General features: G+C 31.1%; 1 protein-coding gene across 1 annotated transcript; it reads left to right on the plus strand.

The window, feature by feature from the left end:
- The first annotated feature begins 10,862 nt into the window (after positions 1–10,862).
- Positions 10,863–14,698, plus strand: LOC108343893 (GRF1-interacting factor 1). Its single transcript, XM_017582323.2, has 4 exons — positions 10,863–11,286; positions 12,441–12,517; positions 13,730–13,814; positions 14,025–14,698. Exons 1-4 carry the CDS (start codon positions 11,206–11,208, stop codon positions 14,439–14,441), a joined length of 660 nt encoding a protein of 219 aa, XP_017437812.1. The 5' UTR covers positions 10,863–11,205; the 3' UTR covers positions 14,442–14,698.
- The last annotated feature ends 4,486 nt before the right edge of the window (positions 14,699–19,184 follow it).

A 19,184-nucleotide genomic window follows, 5' to 3' on the forward strand; every position in this document is an offset into this window, starting at 1 on the left:
TTATATTTTATTTAAAAAAATATTTGTAAATATTTTATTTTGAGTCAGATTGAAAGTTCCAAATAAAAAGTATTCATATATATTAAATAAAAGTTGCATGAATTTTTTTTATCATTACGGTGTAACTTTATATGAAATTATAAAAATTAGATAAGTTTTAAAATAAAATTCAAATTTTAATAAATTGTACAAATTTGACACAACTTCAAAATGAAGTTGTGTTACATTGAGACTATTTTATAGAGTTGTCAAAATGAGTAATCCGGCCTGACCCACCACGGGTTGACTCGTTGGCTCACTTAACTTTTTTTCACCATTTTCTTCTGAAATTTTTATAACATGTTACTTTGATTGATTGATCGATAAAATTGAAACCGTAATAATTGGACCAATTAATATAAAAGAAAATGAAACAAAAGAACTCTATTGTTATATATTATAAGTTATCAAGCATAAAATTTTGCCAATTTAATTTAATAAGACATACACAACCGTTTGACCAAGAAACTACATATAGCCGTTAAAAAAAATATATAGCGGAGGGGAACTTTTGGATAGACAATAGCAGAACGCAGCATGAAAAGCTCTACTGCGAAGTAAAGGTTGTGCATTTTGAATAATTAATTTAATTAATTTGATTTGAATAATAAAAAATAGGATTTGAATAATTAATTTAATTAATTTGATTTCAATAAAAAAAATAGGTGGGTTGGTGAACCAACCCGGCTAACCACTGGTTCAACCCGTGTGAGCCAGGTTAAAATTGGCTTGCATCAAAATTTAACATTTTTTTTCAACCCAACCCGACTCAAGCCCATGGTGAGTCAGCTTGACTCACGGGTTTCAACTCATTTTGACGACACTACTATTTTACTTTAACTAAAATAAAATGTACTCAAATTATAAATATTATGAAAACTTTAATTATTTTATGAAATGGTAACGAAGTCTTTTAAGATGTAACGACTTTAACTTTTTAATAAAATTCGTGACAAGACTTCATATAACTTAAAATAAAATCACTTCATTGTGATATAGTTTATTGTGTTTGATTTTTTTTTTAAAGTTATTATATTTTAATAATTTCATAATGAAATTACATAAAAATAGTAAGAAAATTAAGTTTCGAAATGAAAAATTATTTAATACTACTCATTAATATTTTAATACCAAAACTAGGGATATATATTAATAATTAATCAAATTGATTATTAGAGAAAAAAAAAGATATTAATACTCAAACTACTTTATATAAAATACCTTAATCACAACTACACATTGATGAAAATAGTTAATTTAATACTGTACATGAATTAAACTAACTTTATTATCAATTAATTTTACTATTATCTTTTTATTATTTTTTATTAATATACAAAATACAACTACTCATCCTATCAAATGAAGAAGAAAAAGAAACAGAGAAAATAAATAAGACGAATTAAGACTTATCTTTAAAATTTAATGAATCATAAATATTTATTTAAAAGTATCCTAATATTGAATACTTATTAACTAGTCTTTAATTTTACTGAAAGCTTTTGCTAAAAGAAAACAGAACATAAAATAATAATTAATTGTATTAGTTATTACTATATATGACAATTTAATCTTGATCAGAAAAATTAAAAGAGTTAAAAAAAATTCATTAAACAAATTTCACAAAACCAAAATATTTCCAAAAACTTATAAATCAAGTTGAACTTATAAATATATATATGGGGTTTGCTAATGCGCGTACGCCTGTTTTTCAGTTGGTACGTTTTAGCAATGTGTACCGGATTTTAGTAGACAAAAATATCCTTATATATCATGGATTCTAAGTTTTAAGGTTAAGGGTATTTTAATAATTTTTATTCTCAAAACTAAAAAAAAAAAAAGAAACCCCCAAACCCTTACTCACATCTCTCATTGCTCTCAACCCTTTCTCTTTCATCTTTCTCACTCCAATCTTTTCTCAGTCATTGCAGCCCCAATTGAAAAAAATAAAAAATTTCTCTGAACTCTTTCTCTTTCATCTTTCTCACTCCAATCTTTTCTCTGTCATCCCTACTGTAGCCCCAATTGAAAAAATCAAAAACACTTGCCGTTAAACAATCTTGAAAAAAATGATTTTATAATAAGTTTTCATCTTATAATTTTTGTCTTATCTAATTTTATCCAATTTTCACAAGCATAAAGGAATTGGTAATTGACCTGGAAAAAATCAGAAATACTCGTTGTTAAATAATTTCTTACAAAAAATGATTTTATAATGAGTTTTTATTTTATAATTTTTGTCTTATCTAATTTTCACAAGCATAGTGACATCAAAGAAATTGGTAATTGGCCTGGAAAAAATCAGAAACACTCATTGTTAAACAATTTCTTACAAAAAATGACTTTATAATGAGTTTTCATTTTATAATTTTTGTCGTATATAATTTTATCTAATTTTCACAAGCATAATGACATCCAAAAGAATTGGTAATTGGCCTAGAGGGTTTTTTGAGAGATGATGATTCAACAACATATGCACGTGATGAAATTAGAGAGGTTAGTGAAGATGGTAAAATTGAAGAGATCTTGAATGAACCTTTGCCTGAAGTGAATATGTCAATGACTCAACTCTTTACAAAGACAATTGTTTAAAGGCAAATGTTTCTGATTTTTTCCAGGCCAATTACTAATTCCTTTGATGTCACTATGCTTGTGAAAATTAGATAAGACAAAAATTATAAAATAAAAACTCATTATAAAATCATTTTTTGTAAGAAATTGTTTAACAACGAGTATTTCTGATTTTTTCCAAGTCAATTACCAATTCTTTTATGCTTGTGAAAATTGGATAAAATTAGATAAGACAAAAATTATAAGATGAAAACTTATTATAAAATCATTTTTTTCAAGATTGTTTAACGACAAGTGTTTTTGATTTTTTCAATTGGGGCTACAGTAGGGATGACAGAGAAAAGATTGGAGTGAGAAAGATGAAAGAGAAAGAGTTGAGAGAAATTTTTGATTTTTTTCAATTGGTAGGGATGACAGAGAAAAGATTGGAGTGAGAAAGATGAAAGAGAAGGGTTGAGAGCAATGAGAGATGTCACTAAGGGTTTGAGGGGTTTCTTTTTTTTTTTTTTAGTTTTGAGAATAAAAATTAAAACTTAGAATCCATGATATATAAGGATATTTTTGTCTACTAAAACCCGGTACACATTGCTAAAACGTACCAACTGAAAAACAGGCGTACGCGCGTTAGCCATTTGAAAAACAGGCGTACGCGCGTTAGCAAACCCATATATATATATATATATATATATGGATTTACTAACGCGTAAGCTTGTTTTTCAGTTAGTACATTTTAACAATGTGTACCGGATTTTAGTAGACAAAAATACCCTTATATATCATGGATTCTAAGTTTTAAGGTTAAGGGTATTTTAATAATTTTCATTCTCAAAACTAACAAAAATCAGAAACACTTGTCGTTAAACAATTTACCTTTGTAAAGAGTTGAGTCATTGACATATTCACCTTCAGGCAAAAGTTCATTCAAAATCTCTTCAATTTCACCATGTTCACTAACCTCTCTAATTTGATCATATGCATATGTTGAATCATCATCTCTAAAAATACCCTCTAGGCTAACTACCAATTCCTTCGGATGTCATTATGCTTGTGAAAATTTGATAAAATTATATACGACAAAAATTATAAAATGAAAACTCATTATAAAATCATTTTTTGGAAGAAATTGTTTAACGTGTTTCTGATTTTTTCCAAGCCAATTACCAATCCCTTTGATGTCATTATGCTTGTGAAAATTAGATAAGACAAAAATTATAAAATGAAAACGCATTATAAAATCATTTTTTGTAAGAAATTGTTTAACAGCGAGTATTTCTGATTTTTTTCATGTCAATTACCAATTCCTTTATGCTTGTGAAAATTGGATAAAATTATATAAGACCAAAATTATAAAATGAAAAGTCATTATAAAATCATTTTTTATAAGATTGTTCAGTTGGGGCTACCATAGGATGACAGAAAAAATGTTGGAGTGAGAGAGATGAAAGAGAAAGGATTGATAAGAATGAGGTGAGCAAGGGTTTGAGGTTTTTTTAGTTTGTAGAATGAAAATTATTAAAATACCCTTAACCTTAAAACTTAGATTCCATGATATATAAGGGTATTTTTGTCTACTAAAACTCGATACACATTACTAAAATGTACCAACTAAAAAACAGACGTACGTGTATTAGCAAACCCTATATATATAATATTCATTTTAAATAAAATATATATAATTCTTTATAGACAGTAAAACCGCTATGAATTGTAAAAACATTTACTAATTCATTAAATTTTTAAATATAACTCATATTTTTTATTAATTAAAATAATAAATTATTTATTTATATTTAATAGTAGATTAATATATTGTGTGATATTACTTTACTGTTAAATACAAAAATAATTTATTATTTCAATTAATAAAAAATATGATTTATGTTTAAAAATTTAATGAATTAATAAATGTTTTTACTATTAATAGCGGTTTTATTAACTATTTATATGGTGTTAGTAAATATATAAGTAATAGTTTATTGTAAATAAAATGAGTTTTAATGTGGTTACTATTGGTTTGTTTTTATGATTTATTATTTAATTAAGTTTAAAATCTCTTAATATTTTTATTATTTAATTATTGTTAAAAATTGTAGTGTCTCGTCGTTTAAGGGACTTAACGAAAAAATATAAAGCTTTTGAATGTTTAATATAAATCAATTTTCAATAAAAAAATTAACTAAAATATTAAACTTTATGAAGATATTAAAATTTAATTAAGCTGTATTTTATATGTTTTAAGTAGTGATTATAAATTTAATTAAAAATTTAAAGCTTTTTGATACAAATATGAGAATAATTTTTAATAAAAGTTCAATTAAAAAAATTTAATTTTTTTAATAAACTGCAATTTGAGTAAGCTGTTTTTTTTTATAATGTACAAATATGTAAAAAATTACAAATAATGTTACATCATCTTTAATAATATAAAAACAATTATTATGTAAAACTCAAAAAATGATATTTTATAAGTGATAATAGTTTAAAAAAATAGTAAGACTTAGTTATTTTAATATTAAATAGTTTATATATAAATAGTTTTGTTATAAATGAGTTTCATCATTTTAAAATGTATCATCTCCGGAAATTACTTTTCTAGAATTCTCTACCTTCTCTCTAAGACTTCTAGTTCCTGAGTTATCTCCTTTAGGAGGTGCTTAATCGATCACAACGATGAAGTTTAAATTTTTATTTGATCAATTTCTACAATAGAGCAAATAAGTTTATTCTTCCTTTTGATCTTTTCTCTTTAATCGAGTCAATGTATGAAAGTTTCCATTGGATGTGTGTCTCGTGCTTTTCTTTGAGCTTTTTTGTAAATCTAAGGTCCTAAGGACTCTTTCCCTTTTCAATTTGGTGATTCGTAGTGTTTCTAGAAATTCCTTATTCGAGAAGTAATCAGGGTGTTCTTAGAGTTTTGTATCATCAGTGTAAGGTAAGAGAAACTAGTTTTACTTGATTTGTTTGATAGACGAGTTCTAATTAATGTTAATTGTATGATGAATTATTGATGGAATTGTGAAATTGTATTAGATTGAGAAATTTATTATGTTGAGTTGATTGTATATAATGTGTTGATGTGAAAACTGATTTAATTGTGAGGTGCAATGTGATTCTGATGTAAAGTTTGTGTATGATGAATTTAAAGATGTTAAATTGGGTGAAGTAGGAGCTGTCAAATTGTATAAAGCTTTGTTTACATTTTAGCAGAAGAAATAGCTTAAAAAGGGGGTTTTAATAGGTGAAAAGTTAAGTGAAGGGTTATTTTTAGTTAAATTGTGTTTTGACACGAGTCTAAAGGGTTGATTAAGATTTGTTTGAGTGTTATGACAACAATATTCTGATGTAGAATTAGTTGATTATATTTTGGAGGTGTCTTGTATGATTTTTAGTTCATTTTAGGGATTTTCACTAGTGGTATTTTGATTTATAAGGTCTAGACAAATGTGAGGTTTTGGAGGTTGTTATTAAGTCTATTAAGACTTGTGTAAGTTGTTAGTTGCAGATAATTGATGTTGAAAAGTATAAAATGGAGTTTGATTGGTGTTAAGTTGTTAAGTGAGGTTAAGATAACTAATCTGAGTTAGGAAGGCGTTTTTCAATGTTTCTCTAGGTATAGAAAGTCAGAAGAATCAGTAGAATATGAGGGAAATGTTAAGTTGAGATTTGAAGTGTATCTATGAAAGGTTATTAACTGCTCTGGAAATTTTCACTGCTCATGGAAAAATCCATAATTTGGTTGTGTTCTTCTGTGTTTTCAATTTCACACTTCCTAAAATAAATCCACATGTTGTGGAAAAAGCCACAACTCAATTGTTGAACTTGTTGGTTTTCAATTTGGTTCCCTCGAGACAAATCCATAGGTTGTGGAAACATTCACAACTAGGTTGTGGAACTTTATGGTTTCAACTCTGCATCTTGGACATCAATTGTTTTATGTGTTCTATGATGACTTGTTGGGTTGTTTCTAGTTATTTGAAGTATGTTTAGTGTTTTCATATGTTGGAATGCATTGTAAAAGTAAAGTGATACATATATGGTTTCAAAGTTATGAAAGTTAGTTCCAAGATGGAACTTCTTGGTGTGGTTCCACTGTGTTAGTCTGAATACAGGGATCTTAATATTGAGGGTTATTCTAACACTTTAATGATTATACATTCTCAAATAAAGAGGTTTGATGCATGTGGTAAGAGTAGGAGGAGGTTTGAGCCTGAGGGACCTTTCTCCATTTGATAAAAGGGTGTTTGAGGACTAACCTTGTAGCGTGTAGTAGAGTGAAACCTAATTGGCAATAGAGTGAAACCTAATTGGCAAGGGCTTTGCAAAGCAGTAGTAACCATCACAAGTGCACAATCCGTCATAGCTCGACATTCATGCTAAGTCCGGACAATTCAGTCAAAGTATTGTCATGCATAAAGTGTTTAGTTGTTTTGTTGTGATATGTGTATCCATTGTGAAATGTTTAAATGTTCTTATATATCATTAATTGTTTTGTATTATAACTTACCTTTGCTTTTGTGTTTGTCTGTGTGTGCGGTATTTTTCTTTTTGCAATGATCATCTTAACCGGTGTGAGTTTAGGAAGAAGACATCTTTTCAGTTGAACCAGCGGTCGGTAGAGAAAGAAGCAACAATATAGAAAATTTTGGTCTTCAATAATAGAATCTTTTATTCTAGTAGTCTCAGATTTTTTTGTAAGTTATTATATATCTACGCTCTATTTTAATAATTTTACACTATTAAAATAGGATGTTATATGTAACATCCCAAAATTATACAGTCATCAACTATATACTTAGAATAATCACATAATAATGTAACATCCCAAAATTATACAGTCATCAACTATATACTTAGAATAATCACATATATTAATAATTCAAAACAGTTTTTAAACAAAGGGAAAGACAATTACGAATGAGGCCGAACGGCCGTTAATGTACATAATTTAACGAGCGTTCACAGAAAGATAAGGACGAACGGTTTACAAAACAAAGACCGAACGTCCAACTATATACAATCCACAAAAGAGCGCTCGCTCACAGCCGCTCGCTATTCTAACTGCCATAACTAAGAACCGAACGCCCTTACTGTTCGGCCTTCACTTCTACTTCTACGAGGTTGGCGTCCTCCAAATTTTCTTCTTCCAGTGTTTCTTCAAGTAACGCCTCTCCATCTGCTCACATCCACACGGATGATCATTGCATAGACAAGACGAAGGTTCAAGGATGAACGACAACACAAGAAAGAGACACAGGGTAAGCTTATTGAATTTAATTCAATCCAAAACATACATTTTATACCTATCAATTCCAGCAAGTAAGTTCACAACATATACATTCAATTTATACATAAATTTCATCCAAAATCCTGATACTAGACCGACTGTCCGGACTGTATGAATTTTGTGTAGCTACGACGTCCGTGCACCCAGGTGGGATAACTGTAATACTCGTCAGCCGCCACCTGAGGTTAGTCCGTTCTGTCCAAGTTACAGTTATGGACTAAGACCTCCTGCCATTCCCACACATGACATACTCCTCTCTACTTGAGAACGAGCACTCACGGAATATCAGGATGACCCGCCAGCTAAGCTTGCCACATTCATACTTTACCATCTCAATATCCATTCAAGAGTCGTTCCACCCTGGAACGCTCGTTCAAAATCCAAAATCACAATTTCAGTTCTCATAGTGTTCGCACATCTTAATTTATCCTCTTGAATACATTTTCATTCTATGTTCCACTTTCTTAAAAAGACGAACGTTCACTCCTCTTCATAACGAGGACGAACGTCGAGGGCGAGACCGAGAAAGACTTCTTGAATTAGTTAAATGAACTAACTCTAGTACGATCGGGAAAATACTTAGAATAATTTAAGTTCAATGACTCTGGAACGAATCCAATGGATAGATACCTCACAACTTGGTTGAATAAAATAAACCGAACACAATTTAATTCAGGGGACAAACCGCCAGTCAATGACCGAGCGCGAAAGTAGGCGTTTAATAAATAATTTGGACGAACGTCACCGAAGACTTGGACGAACCTCACTAAATATATTGGACGAACGCTATTTAAATTTAGTACGAACACTTATGGGAATTCAGGACGAGCGCTATTCTCGCTCATTACAGTTTACGGAAATGGATGAGCGTTCGGTCTGAGACCGAGCGCCACTTAGGACGAACGTTCAATAGATGACCGAGCACAGTTTAGGACGAACGCTCAGTGTAAGACCGAGCGCTACTTAAGACGAACGCTTGGTATAAACCGAGCGCTATTAGGACGAACGCTCAAATAGCATTTCAAAAGGGGACGCTCGTTCTTAAGTCGAATCCTTTCCAAATGAAAGAAATCCTACTCTAACTCATTGTCAGGGAAAACCGAACGATAGAAGACCGTTCGATGACGAGCGCGCATTATCAAAGTAAGAACTATTATTTTGCCCAGATTTTTCATATGATTCATATCTTATAATCTATCTCCACCATAAATCTCATACATTACAGAATTCATATTATCATATTTCAGTTCATACTTTATACATCGTATCAAAATATCAAATTACATACTTTATAAGATTCTCATTAATCATTCATACCAAGCAACCATCAGCATACGAATCAACCAATGCATACCACATTCATTCAGTGTAACAGCGATCGTTCATAACTAATACATCAGCATACAATTCATGCATACAATCCATACCGAACATGCATACAACATACAGTATAAATTAAATCACAATAAGCTTCCCTTACCCGGATTGTGCGTTCGTTCTACAGAAGGAAAACTAGATTCCAGTACTCTCTTCTACACTTAGCGTTCAGCCCCAAAAACTCCTTAAGCTAAAATACAGAAAACTAATATCGGTTCAGGGAAAGTGCATGCAAATTTAGAACGAGGCTTGCATGTAGCTAAGGAAGAACAATGAAGAGTCTGAAACTTACCCGTTTCAGAATCCAAAACCGATCGGTTCCAGATGAAGCTCACGTTGCAGGGATCGTTCTCACGGTGCTGAAACGTGAACGGAGCAGAGAGTGGTGAGTTGTGGAAGAGAGAAAGAGAAGAGTTCTAGAGAGAAGGTGGAGAATTTGAGATTCAGAAATCCTGGGGAAGAAGATGAATCGCACAGAGAAAAGGGGAAGAGTTTTCCAGAAATTAAGTTTCTCTTCCCAGGCAGGACGTGCGTCCATTCCGTGGCTGCCACCCGTCTTCCATTAACGTTTTGGAACGTTCCAAAAATGACATTTGGCCGTCGCATGCAAGAGTACGTGTGTGTCGTTAATGGCACTGAACACGTGTCCCGGGCGTTAATGGAAGCAGAGTGGTGATTCAGCAGTGAATTTAATGAACGTGACATTATATATAAATTTTTCATATCTTATAAATAAATTTATTAACAAAAAATAATTTAAAAGAAGTTATATTTGTGAAAAAAATTAAAAGTTAATTAAACGTGGAATAAATAAAACTTAGTTAAACTTAAAATAAAAATAATGAAAAATAAAACACATATGACAAAAAAAAATCAAAGATATAATAAGTAATTCATTAAAGTTGTATTAAAAGTAAAAAGATAAACATGTTCTTAATTTGTGTGAAAAATTTGTAAGGAAAACAAGAGATTAACATCTAATTGCTAAAGTATGCTAAAATTTTAATTGATTTTTTAAAACATTGCGGAGAGAGAAATTTATTGTAAAAATAAGTAAAAAGAAAATGCTAAAATAAAAGAAAAACTGAAAAAGAGGAGAACAATGATTTGCACGAAGATCAAGGTTAAGAAGGAAAAATTGGAGCGCGTGAAGGATAGCGCGTGGAGAAATGTAAGGAAGCATCGGAATCTCTTACAGAAGTCCTACGTCATCAACACATTTGTAGAGGGAGACCTAAGTGGACAAGGACAACACCCTCTCGACATTGTCATGTTTTATGTTTTATGTTTATGTGCCATTCTCAGATACTTTCTCTTTTACCCTAAATTCTTTTTCTTTTCATAAATTTATTATTACGGGAAATGCAAAAATGAAGAGAGTAAGTATATATAAATTTGAACATTAATAGTGTGAGAATAGTTGGTCAAATTTGTTCTCCTTGTCGCTGACGTCATCTGTCACGTGATCTAGAGAGAGACAGAGAAAGAGGAACAGAACAGAACAGCAAAACACGCAGTTCAAGAGAGAGCGACCCCATAGTGGAAGAAAGAGTCAAAACCAATAAAATAGTAATAGCCCCAACCCCAATGTCTTCTTTTCTCTTCTCTCTCTTTCACTTTCTGTTCACGCTTTCTAATATCTTCTTCCGTGTGGTAGCATCATTGTAATACCCAACAACACCAAGAGAAGGGAAAAGTGGGAACACACAGAACACACAGAAAGCCAGACCAGACCCAGAAAGAAAGAGAGAGAGAAATACAACACCCAACTCTTGTTTCTTTCTTCCATCTCTTCCTTCCTTCCTTTGCAGCAGCAGCAGCCTTCACCTTTGAAGTGAGAAAACATAGAGAGAGAAATTTCCCATCATATCATATCATATCATTCATTTCATCATATCATACACTATATATAAACAGATAATCTTGCGTGAGAGATGCAGCAGCACCTGATGCAGATGCAGCCCTTGATGGCAGCCTATTACCCCAACAACGTCACCACTGATCACATTCAGCAGGTCCTTCACTCTTCTCCCTTCTCCATCTCCTCTCATACTCATACTCATCATACATATACATACACATACAAACATGTTTGTTTTATGTATATGTGTATATATGTATATATATATATATATATATATATATATATATATGTATATGCATTCATTCATCATTCATGTCCCCTCTCGCTCTGCTCAGGGCCCTTTTGTCTCAGCACTGCTTGTGGGTCTTGTATTGTATGCCACTTTTAGAACCCTTTCTTTTTAGTTTTCCTGTTCGCATCCTTCCTTCTCTTATTCTGCTTCTTCCCTTGTCAGCTTCTGCTACCGCTTACGCTCTTGCTTGCATCTGTATAAATATTCTGTGTACATTGCTGTGCTCGATCAGAGCTTTTATGACGCCTGCTTCTGCTTTTTTCTCACCGCTCAGATCACATTTTCTGTAACCTTTCAGATCATATTATCTCTCCCTCTCAATTTCCTATGTTTGTATGTGCCATTCCTTCACTCCACCAACACCTCCTTCCCCCTCTTTTAATGCTCATGCTTTGACTATATGCGCTCTCTGACCCACCCTTCAGTGTTTGTTTGTGCTACTTCCATCCCTCTTTCACACTTGCTGTTAATCCTTCGAATAACCTGAAATTACATGTATAACTCTTTCAACTGTACACATCTTTTTCTTATATTAGATTTTGATAACATGCCTGCACTCGTGTTTAGTTTGGGATTTCATCAAGGTAACAACTTTTATCATAGGGAACTTTTACCTTAAATGTTATTTTGTTAGAAATGTTTGATTCAAGGATTCGGTTTGATTAATGTGGTGCAGTTCTAGTTACATACCCAAATGGTAGGAGAATTAAGAAATTAAGGCAGACAGACTGAGATCAAAGTAGAAGATATAAATTCATATACTATTCATGGCTTGGTATATATTTACTATATCTGATCAACTTGAGTAAACACTCTTCATTGTTTTCTAACCTTCTTAAATATACGTGCTATCATATGGTATTTTCTTCAGAAAGTTCAGTAACAGCAAGGAGGTTTTATAACTTTTGTTGTTCTCCTTCCCATTTACTTGATTATTTTCAGCAACAGTTATATGATACTATTATGATGTTGATCATTCAATTGACCTTTAACCCCCATTATTTTACAAGCAGTACCTGGATGAGAACAAGTCCTTAATCCTGAAGATTGTTGAAAGCCAGAATTCTGGCAAGCTGAGCGAGTGTGCCGAGTAAGAATTATACTAATTAATTATCCTTTTACATTTGAAGGGAATTTTGTGTTTCTGATTTCTCAATTTAATGCTAGGTAATAATGTGTTTTAGTGTGTTTAGCTCCACATGCTAAATGTGGTTTTTTCACATCCCAAACAGATTAGAAGTCAAAAGTTATACATCTCCAATGTAGTTTCTTGTAATGTCACTTGTCTTACCGGTTATCTTGTTTGATTATATCTTGTGACAGATCTTTTTGGCTAATTTTTCTGTAAGATATTCACTGTGTGGATGCTTTTAGTTCTTATATTCAATATGAAAGAGAAGTTGCCTAAAATTCTCACTTTCTATATTCCCCACATGAATGAACTCTTCTGATTTAATGTTGTTTCTCTGGATTATTCTTCTTTATCCTCTCTCCAATAACTTCACTGGTTCTCACAGATTTCTGTAGTACAGAAAATAACTTTTTTGGGACACCTCCATTGATTCTAATGTAAATTTTATATTTCTGAAAATTCATTTCTGTCAACTGGTCAGTCCAATTATATGATTTTTGAAGTGAAGACAACAGGAGATCATTGAAAAAATCATTCTTCCAGGGATGTTTTGTTGAAGTTTTGGTTTTGGATGGATAGTCTAATGATGTCATTTTTCAATGTGTAGCTGCCTTCATTTAATGAAATGAAGTTTGGTTGTTGGATGCAGTTGGAACTAATAATGTATGGCTGAATTAACTGAAATGTTTCTTGTGGAAATCAAACTTCGGATTGTTCAGCTATACATAGAGAGAAAATTAAGGGTTTTCTCCTCAACATCTAGACTGCTAGTGCAATTCTGCATTTAAATTAAGCTTTCAATGCAAGATAGAAGGACAAGTGCAACTGTGCATTTTCTATTTTTTAAAGTATAGGTTGTGTTAGATGTAATATAAAGTCACTGCAGATTTATCTAGTTACTTAAGCTATTGAAATACTTCTTGAAGTTGAACAGTACTTATAATCACTCAAGAAAATTTTCCTTTCAAAACTAGCTTCTAAAGTTGAATTGAGCCTATTTTGTTCTCAATTTCCTTATCATATCAAAGTCTAGTCTACTCTTGGTGTTATATATATTTCATTCAGAGATGTTCAGTACTAACTAGGCATGAGGGGATGTTAAGAATTCCACAATGATCTAACTTTTGAAGTTGATCTTAGAGGTATAAGTTTATTCTCAAATTTTTGCAGGAATCAAGCAAGGCTACAGAGAAATCTAATGTACTTGGCAGCAATAGCAGATTCTCAGCCCCAACCACCCACCATGCCTGGTCAGGTACATAATGCCTTATTAAGTTTTGCACTCGTAACATGTTAAACTTTTCCTTTTCCTCTCAAACTAACAATTTCTTCATTCTTCATTTGTAGTACTAAAATCCACAGAAAGTAATTTTTCAACTTTTATCTAAACATTGTCTCAATCTTCCAGTCTTTCCCAAGCAGCTCATGATTTTCCCCCTACTAATGTATGGATTTGATGATGCAGTACCCTCCTGGTGGGATGATGCAGCAGGGAGCACACTACATGCAGGCTCAACAAGCTCAGCAGATGACACCACAGCAGCTAATGGCTGCACGGTCCTCCCATTTGTACGCCCAGCAGCCATACTCAGCACTTCAACAGCAGCAAGTGATGCATAGCCAACTGGGGGGAAGTTCAGGACTGCACATGCTGCAAAGTGAAGGGAGCAATGTGAATGTGGGATCTGGCAGTTCAACATTAGGAGGTTCTGGAGGGTTTCCTGACTTTGTCCGCGGCTCCACCGGAGAGGGTTTGCATGGAAGAAGCATGCTCGGTGGAAGTGGCAAGCAGGATATCGGTGGCTCAGGTGATGGCAGAGGGGGAAGCTCAGGTGAAGGAGGTGAAAGCCTTTACCTGAAGTCTGCTGAAGATGGAAACTAGACACCCCAAAAATGTCAAAATTACTGCAAACTTTTGGTTAGTTAATTATAGTTAGGAGAATTAGGCAATGACACCAAGGTTAAGTAGCTAAGTGCAAAACTTGTCTGCTTATTATATAATGTTGGTTTATGTTGTAGTATTGCTTGAGGCAAACCATTGCCTTGATCTTTCTACACAAATTAGCACATTTTCTGCTTACATCTGTGGTCACATAGCATGGTTGGTCCATGTGAAGTTCAAAAGCTGTGTTTTTTCTATCTCTGCTGTTGGTTTTATCAGTTTAGATTCTGCTTCACATTTTTAGTACTACTTTCTATCTCCCTGCATCACTCCATAAAGATTTCCTTGTAGATACTTATAATTTTTAAACTCTTAAATATACTATAATTCAAAGTCATAGTATAAAAAATTTAAATAAAAAGTAGATTGTACGTTTATGACAATTAATTTCACTTTTGATATAAAATTATTTTTTCAATTAGTCAAGAGATTGAGAACAATGCTTTTGGTGTTAACTTTTTGTTTATTTAATAGAGTATAAATAGATTATATCTCAAATAATATTAGAACAATCATTTCTCTAACAACTTTAATTAAATTTTTTTCTTGAATTGGTTGACATATATGTCATCCAGCTCAATGTCAATTATAGGAATGAAATCTGAATCTAGATTCTATATGCAAGTTACTTGAATTTGTATCACTAATAATTAAGTTGAGTTAAATCTAAGATACATTGTGGAGCACAAAGTAGATTTACTTTTACATAAATAGTCTTTTTTTTTAAATAAAATTTAGTAGAAAATCATTAGTTAATGGACTTCTTTTACCTACCCTCGATTGTTCTGATTAACTTCAGTTTGATTGTATATTTTAAGGTTTAATTATTTTAATTTTATGTTCTGATATATTTTTCATTGAATTTATTACGATAGTTTAAACTTTCACTGATAAAACATAAAATAACACAAATATCAAAAACATAAATTCAATTAAATATTGTATTAAATTCAATTAAGAAATTTGTGAAGATCATAGCTACATCTAATCTTGGAATGATAATTTATCTAAAAATAAAATTTGAAATAATTAGATAAAGTGGAACAATTATGTGTGATTTTGAAGAAGAAAAACTTTAATTTGGAAAGATAAAAATATTTAAGATGTTTTCCCTTAGTAAATTTGGTTGATTTTAAAAATCAAGAGTTATAATTGAAAAAAGGGAATTATACTATAACATGTAACTTCATATAGTTTTCCTCTTAAATTTTACAGTGTAGCTGTGTTGTGGAATCAAATAACATTGAGTAAAATTCTCAAAGTAAACTTGTCATAGCTAATAGTTACTTAACAATTTGATAATAGGTTTGGTAAAAATATAAATACTCTAAAAGAAAATTAATTATTATACTTTCAATCCATAATTGGTTGCTTTAGGTTTGGAAAATGGAGAGTGTCTTTGTATGATACTCGATTTTAATTTTTATAATAAACTTATATTTTTTTTTTCATAATGAGATTTGTCATTTTATTTTAAAATTTGTATTTGACAATTTTTTTTTATTATTTTTTCCTTCCCATATTTAAATTTATATAGGCATTATGAAAAGTTTGTTTTGTTTACTTTACATGGATATATGTTTTGGTTTTTTATTTTTTTTATTTACTCAATTTTTATGTCATGATAAATAATAGATATCTTTTTAGGTATATGTCAAAGTAATATTGATACCTATCTTAAATTTTATACAAAAAAAAGTGACAAAAACTATAATATGAGAAGAATGTTTGGTTTGTTTTAGGAGAAGGTTTTGGTGTATTGGGCTTCTATTCCTTTACTTTACCAAAATTAAATTAGCTTCTATTCCTTACTTTACCAAAAGTAAAATTAGAAAAAGAAAAAAAAGAGGTTTCATAGACGCAAGAAAGGGCTTAATTCTCTTTTCAATTTTTAAATTGTCTCCTACTAACTTTATATTATTGATTTTTACTATAAAAAAATCAATTGTTTACATATATAACAAAATAGTGATCACATTATTATTTTTCTTCCTTTAAATTGGAGTATGCATTGTTATGAGATCGTCTAGAGATGCTGAAATTGAGCCATGAATGAATTAGACCTAAGATAATGTTTACTTTTGTTATATTAAAATTACATTTTATATGACAAAATATTTAATATTATCTTTTAATTTTAAAAATTTTATTTTTATACTTTTTAAAAATACGTGTTTAGATATTAAAATTTAAAATTAATATATGTAAGATATTTATATCTGTTATTTTATTATGAGTTCTGCTGAGAAAAAAAATATTATGAGTTCACAAAATATGAAGACGAACCTATAATATAAAACTTATAGGTTGAGATTGGTTTGTAGACAACTCCTGTTTACGTTAATCTCAATGGGCTAAATATTGGTTTTAACAATTATTTACTCAACCTGAGGTGATTATAAGAATACTAAAAACATCTAGTAAAAAAACTTAAGAAATATTTAATGAGATCAGATAAGTGTATCATAAAATAATTAAATTTTTTGAAATAGAATATCAATTTTCTGAGTTAAATTTATAATACCTTGTTATATTAAAAATAATGAATATGAATTTTAACAGTTATTATAAATTCATTAATAGGATAGATTCTAGAGTATTATATTAGAATGTTTTAGAAAATAAATATTCTTAGAAAGTAACTCTAATTTAAAATTATTTTCGTATAGAACTAATCTGATTGTTTTAATTCTTCACACATATACGTTAAGCTTTACAAAACAGTGATTTGGAAAGTAAATGGCAAAAAAGTGAGAGCACTGATGAGAAAGGGTTGCTGCAATTGAAAAGACAGTAGCAATCAGTGTTCGATTATTAGTTCCATAAAATACGTATTCATATACGTAATGAATACGTATCATGCAAGTACACAGGGTGATGGAAGAGCAAAGTGTGAAAGTTCTTTCCAGAAATACTCTTCATCCAACTCCACAGAACTACTCATCACCATTGATCTGTTGGTGTTGTAATGATGAAACTGATCACCATCTTCACTTCCACGTACACCTTGAATGACCCTTTCACCATGCATCATAGTAGAACCATGTCCAACGTTGTTGGAGTCTTTGCCCGTGAGTTGTTGAACCACCGACCGAAACTCAGAAGCATCGCAGGCCCTAACCAACACAGGGCTCGATATGTAGGTTATTTTCACTGTTTTCTTTGGAGTTTTATGCATCATCTTTATGCCGCTGCTGCTGCACTCCTTGCTCTGCTGGTAGGAATTCGGATCATATCTCAGTTTCCCCATGTATTAATGTAAACGTACGTATAAATATATGTATATAATATATGTATATAATATATGTATATACGATGTATATGGTGAGGTGAAGTGTTATTAACATGATGGTGGCTTTTATAGGCAACAATTTGAACTTGGCAATGTGAATGGTAAGAGCTGAGGCTTCCCAGAAGCAGGGTTATGTATTATTTAATGTTCGAGGAGATGACAAATTTGGAAAAATGGTTGAATGAGTGTAGAAAATGGTAATGTGGGACACCACCCATGACTCATGGGTATGATATGTTACTTACTGCTACTTAGCTACTACGTACGTGTATGGTTGAAGGGTTCCCTTTCGTTTTCATTAGGTGGTGGCTCACTCTCTATGTTGTTCTAAAATGACGGCGTTTCGTTTTATTTTATTAAAATTTGTTTGATTTTTTACTATGTGGTCGTTTTCCAACCCTAGTACTCACTCAACAATGATCTTGTTTCACGGTCTATGATTCTAACATATTCCACCCTTCTAGATTAAGGGAGAACTTTCATTTGGGTTTCACCCATTGATTGTTTTTTTATATGAAATCAGATCAGGTTGGTGCTTTTTTATTTTATTTTTAGAAAGTCGGTTGCGTGCAAGTGAATGGTTTTAAAATATTTGAACTTATTTGTTTTGATTAAACTGTGTCGACCAAAAGTGAGTTAAAACAAGGTCAAGTGATGAAAAGCAAAGCTTTCAATGCAGGAATTGAATATTGCATAAAGGTATCTCGAAGAATGAGGAAAACTAAGAATGTTCAATGTTCCTCTCTGGCTAAGTGACAGTCTGACAGAGAATATAGATATATATGTGGGTCAATTCCTTAACAGGTTTAGCAATTTTGTAAACATTCAATTCATATTTAAGTGTCTTGGGTTAGCTGTGACAAATATTCAAACTCAGTCAAAACCTTGGATGACAGGGTTAATGTATGAAACAATATTTGCTTGCTGTCATTGCCAACCATGCTGTTCTTTTGTATTGTGAAAACAATTTAAGCAGTTATTTTTATTGAATTTTTATCTTTTAACAGGAAAAGAAAATTGTTCATTTATTAGAATGAGTTAGTATAAGACATGGACACCACGTTCAAATTATTCAAATTTAATGTTTATGAGATTTTTTTATTAATATATTATTTAACTTTTTTTTGTTTTTATTCAGTGTAATTAAAAGGTGATAGACGAGTTTCTTACATTTAAGTTCTTTTAGTAATGTCGAATTGTTAGGTTGAGCAAAGACAAGTTCAGTTTTTTTTAATGATATCATATTATCGAGCTAACTTGTCCGACTAAGCGAAATGAGTTGTGTCGAATTGATAAACTGAAAAGATTGTCTCAACTCACTTTTTTTTGCCATACTCAGTCCGCTGAGCTCAATCCTTTTTATCATAGAAAATACTTAGATTTTTGGGTGA

Source organism: Vigna angularis, chromosome 6 (assembly GCF_016808095.1).
Source record: "Vigna angularis cultivar LongXiaoDou No.4 chromosome 6, ASM1680809v1, whole genome shotgun sequence".
Lineage (NCBI taxonomy): Eukaryota > Viridiplantae > Streptophyta > Magnoliopsida > Fabales > Fabaceae > Vigna > Vigna angularis.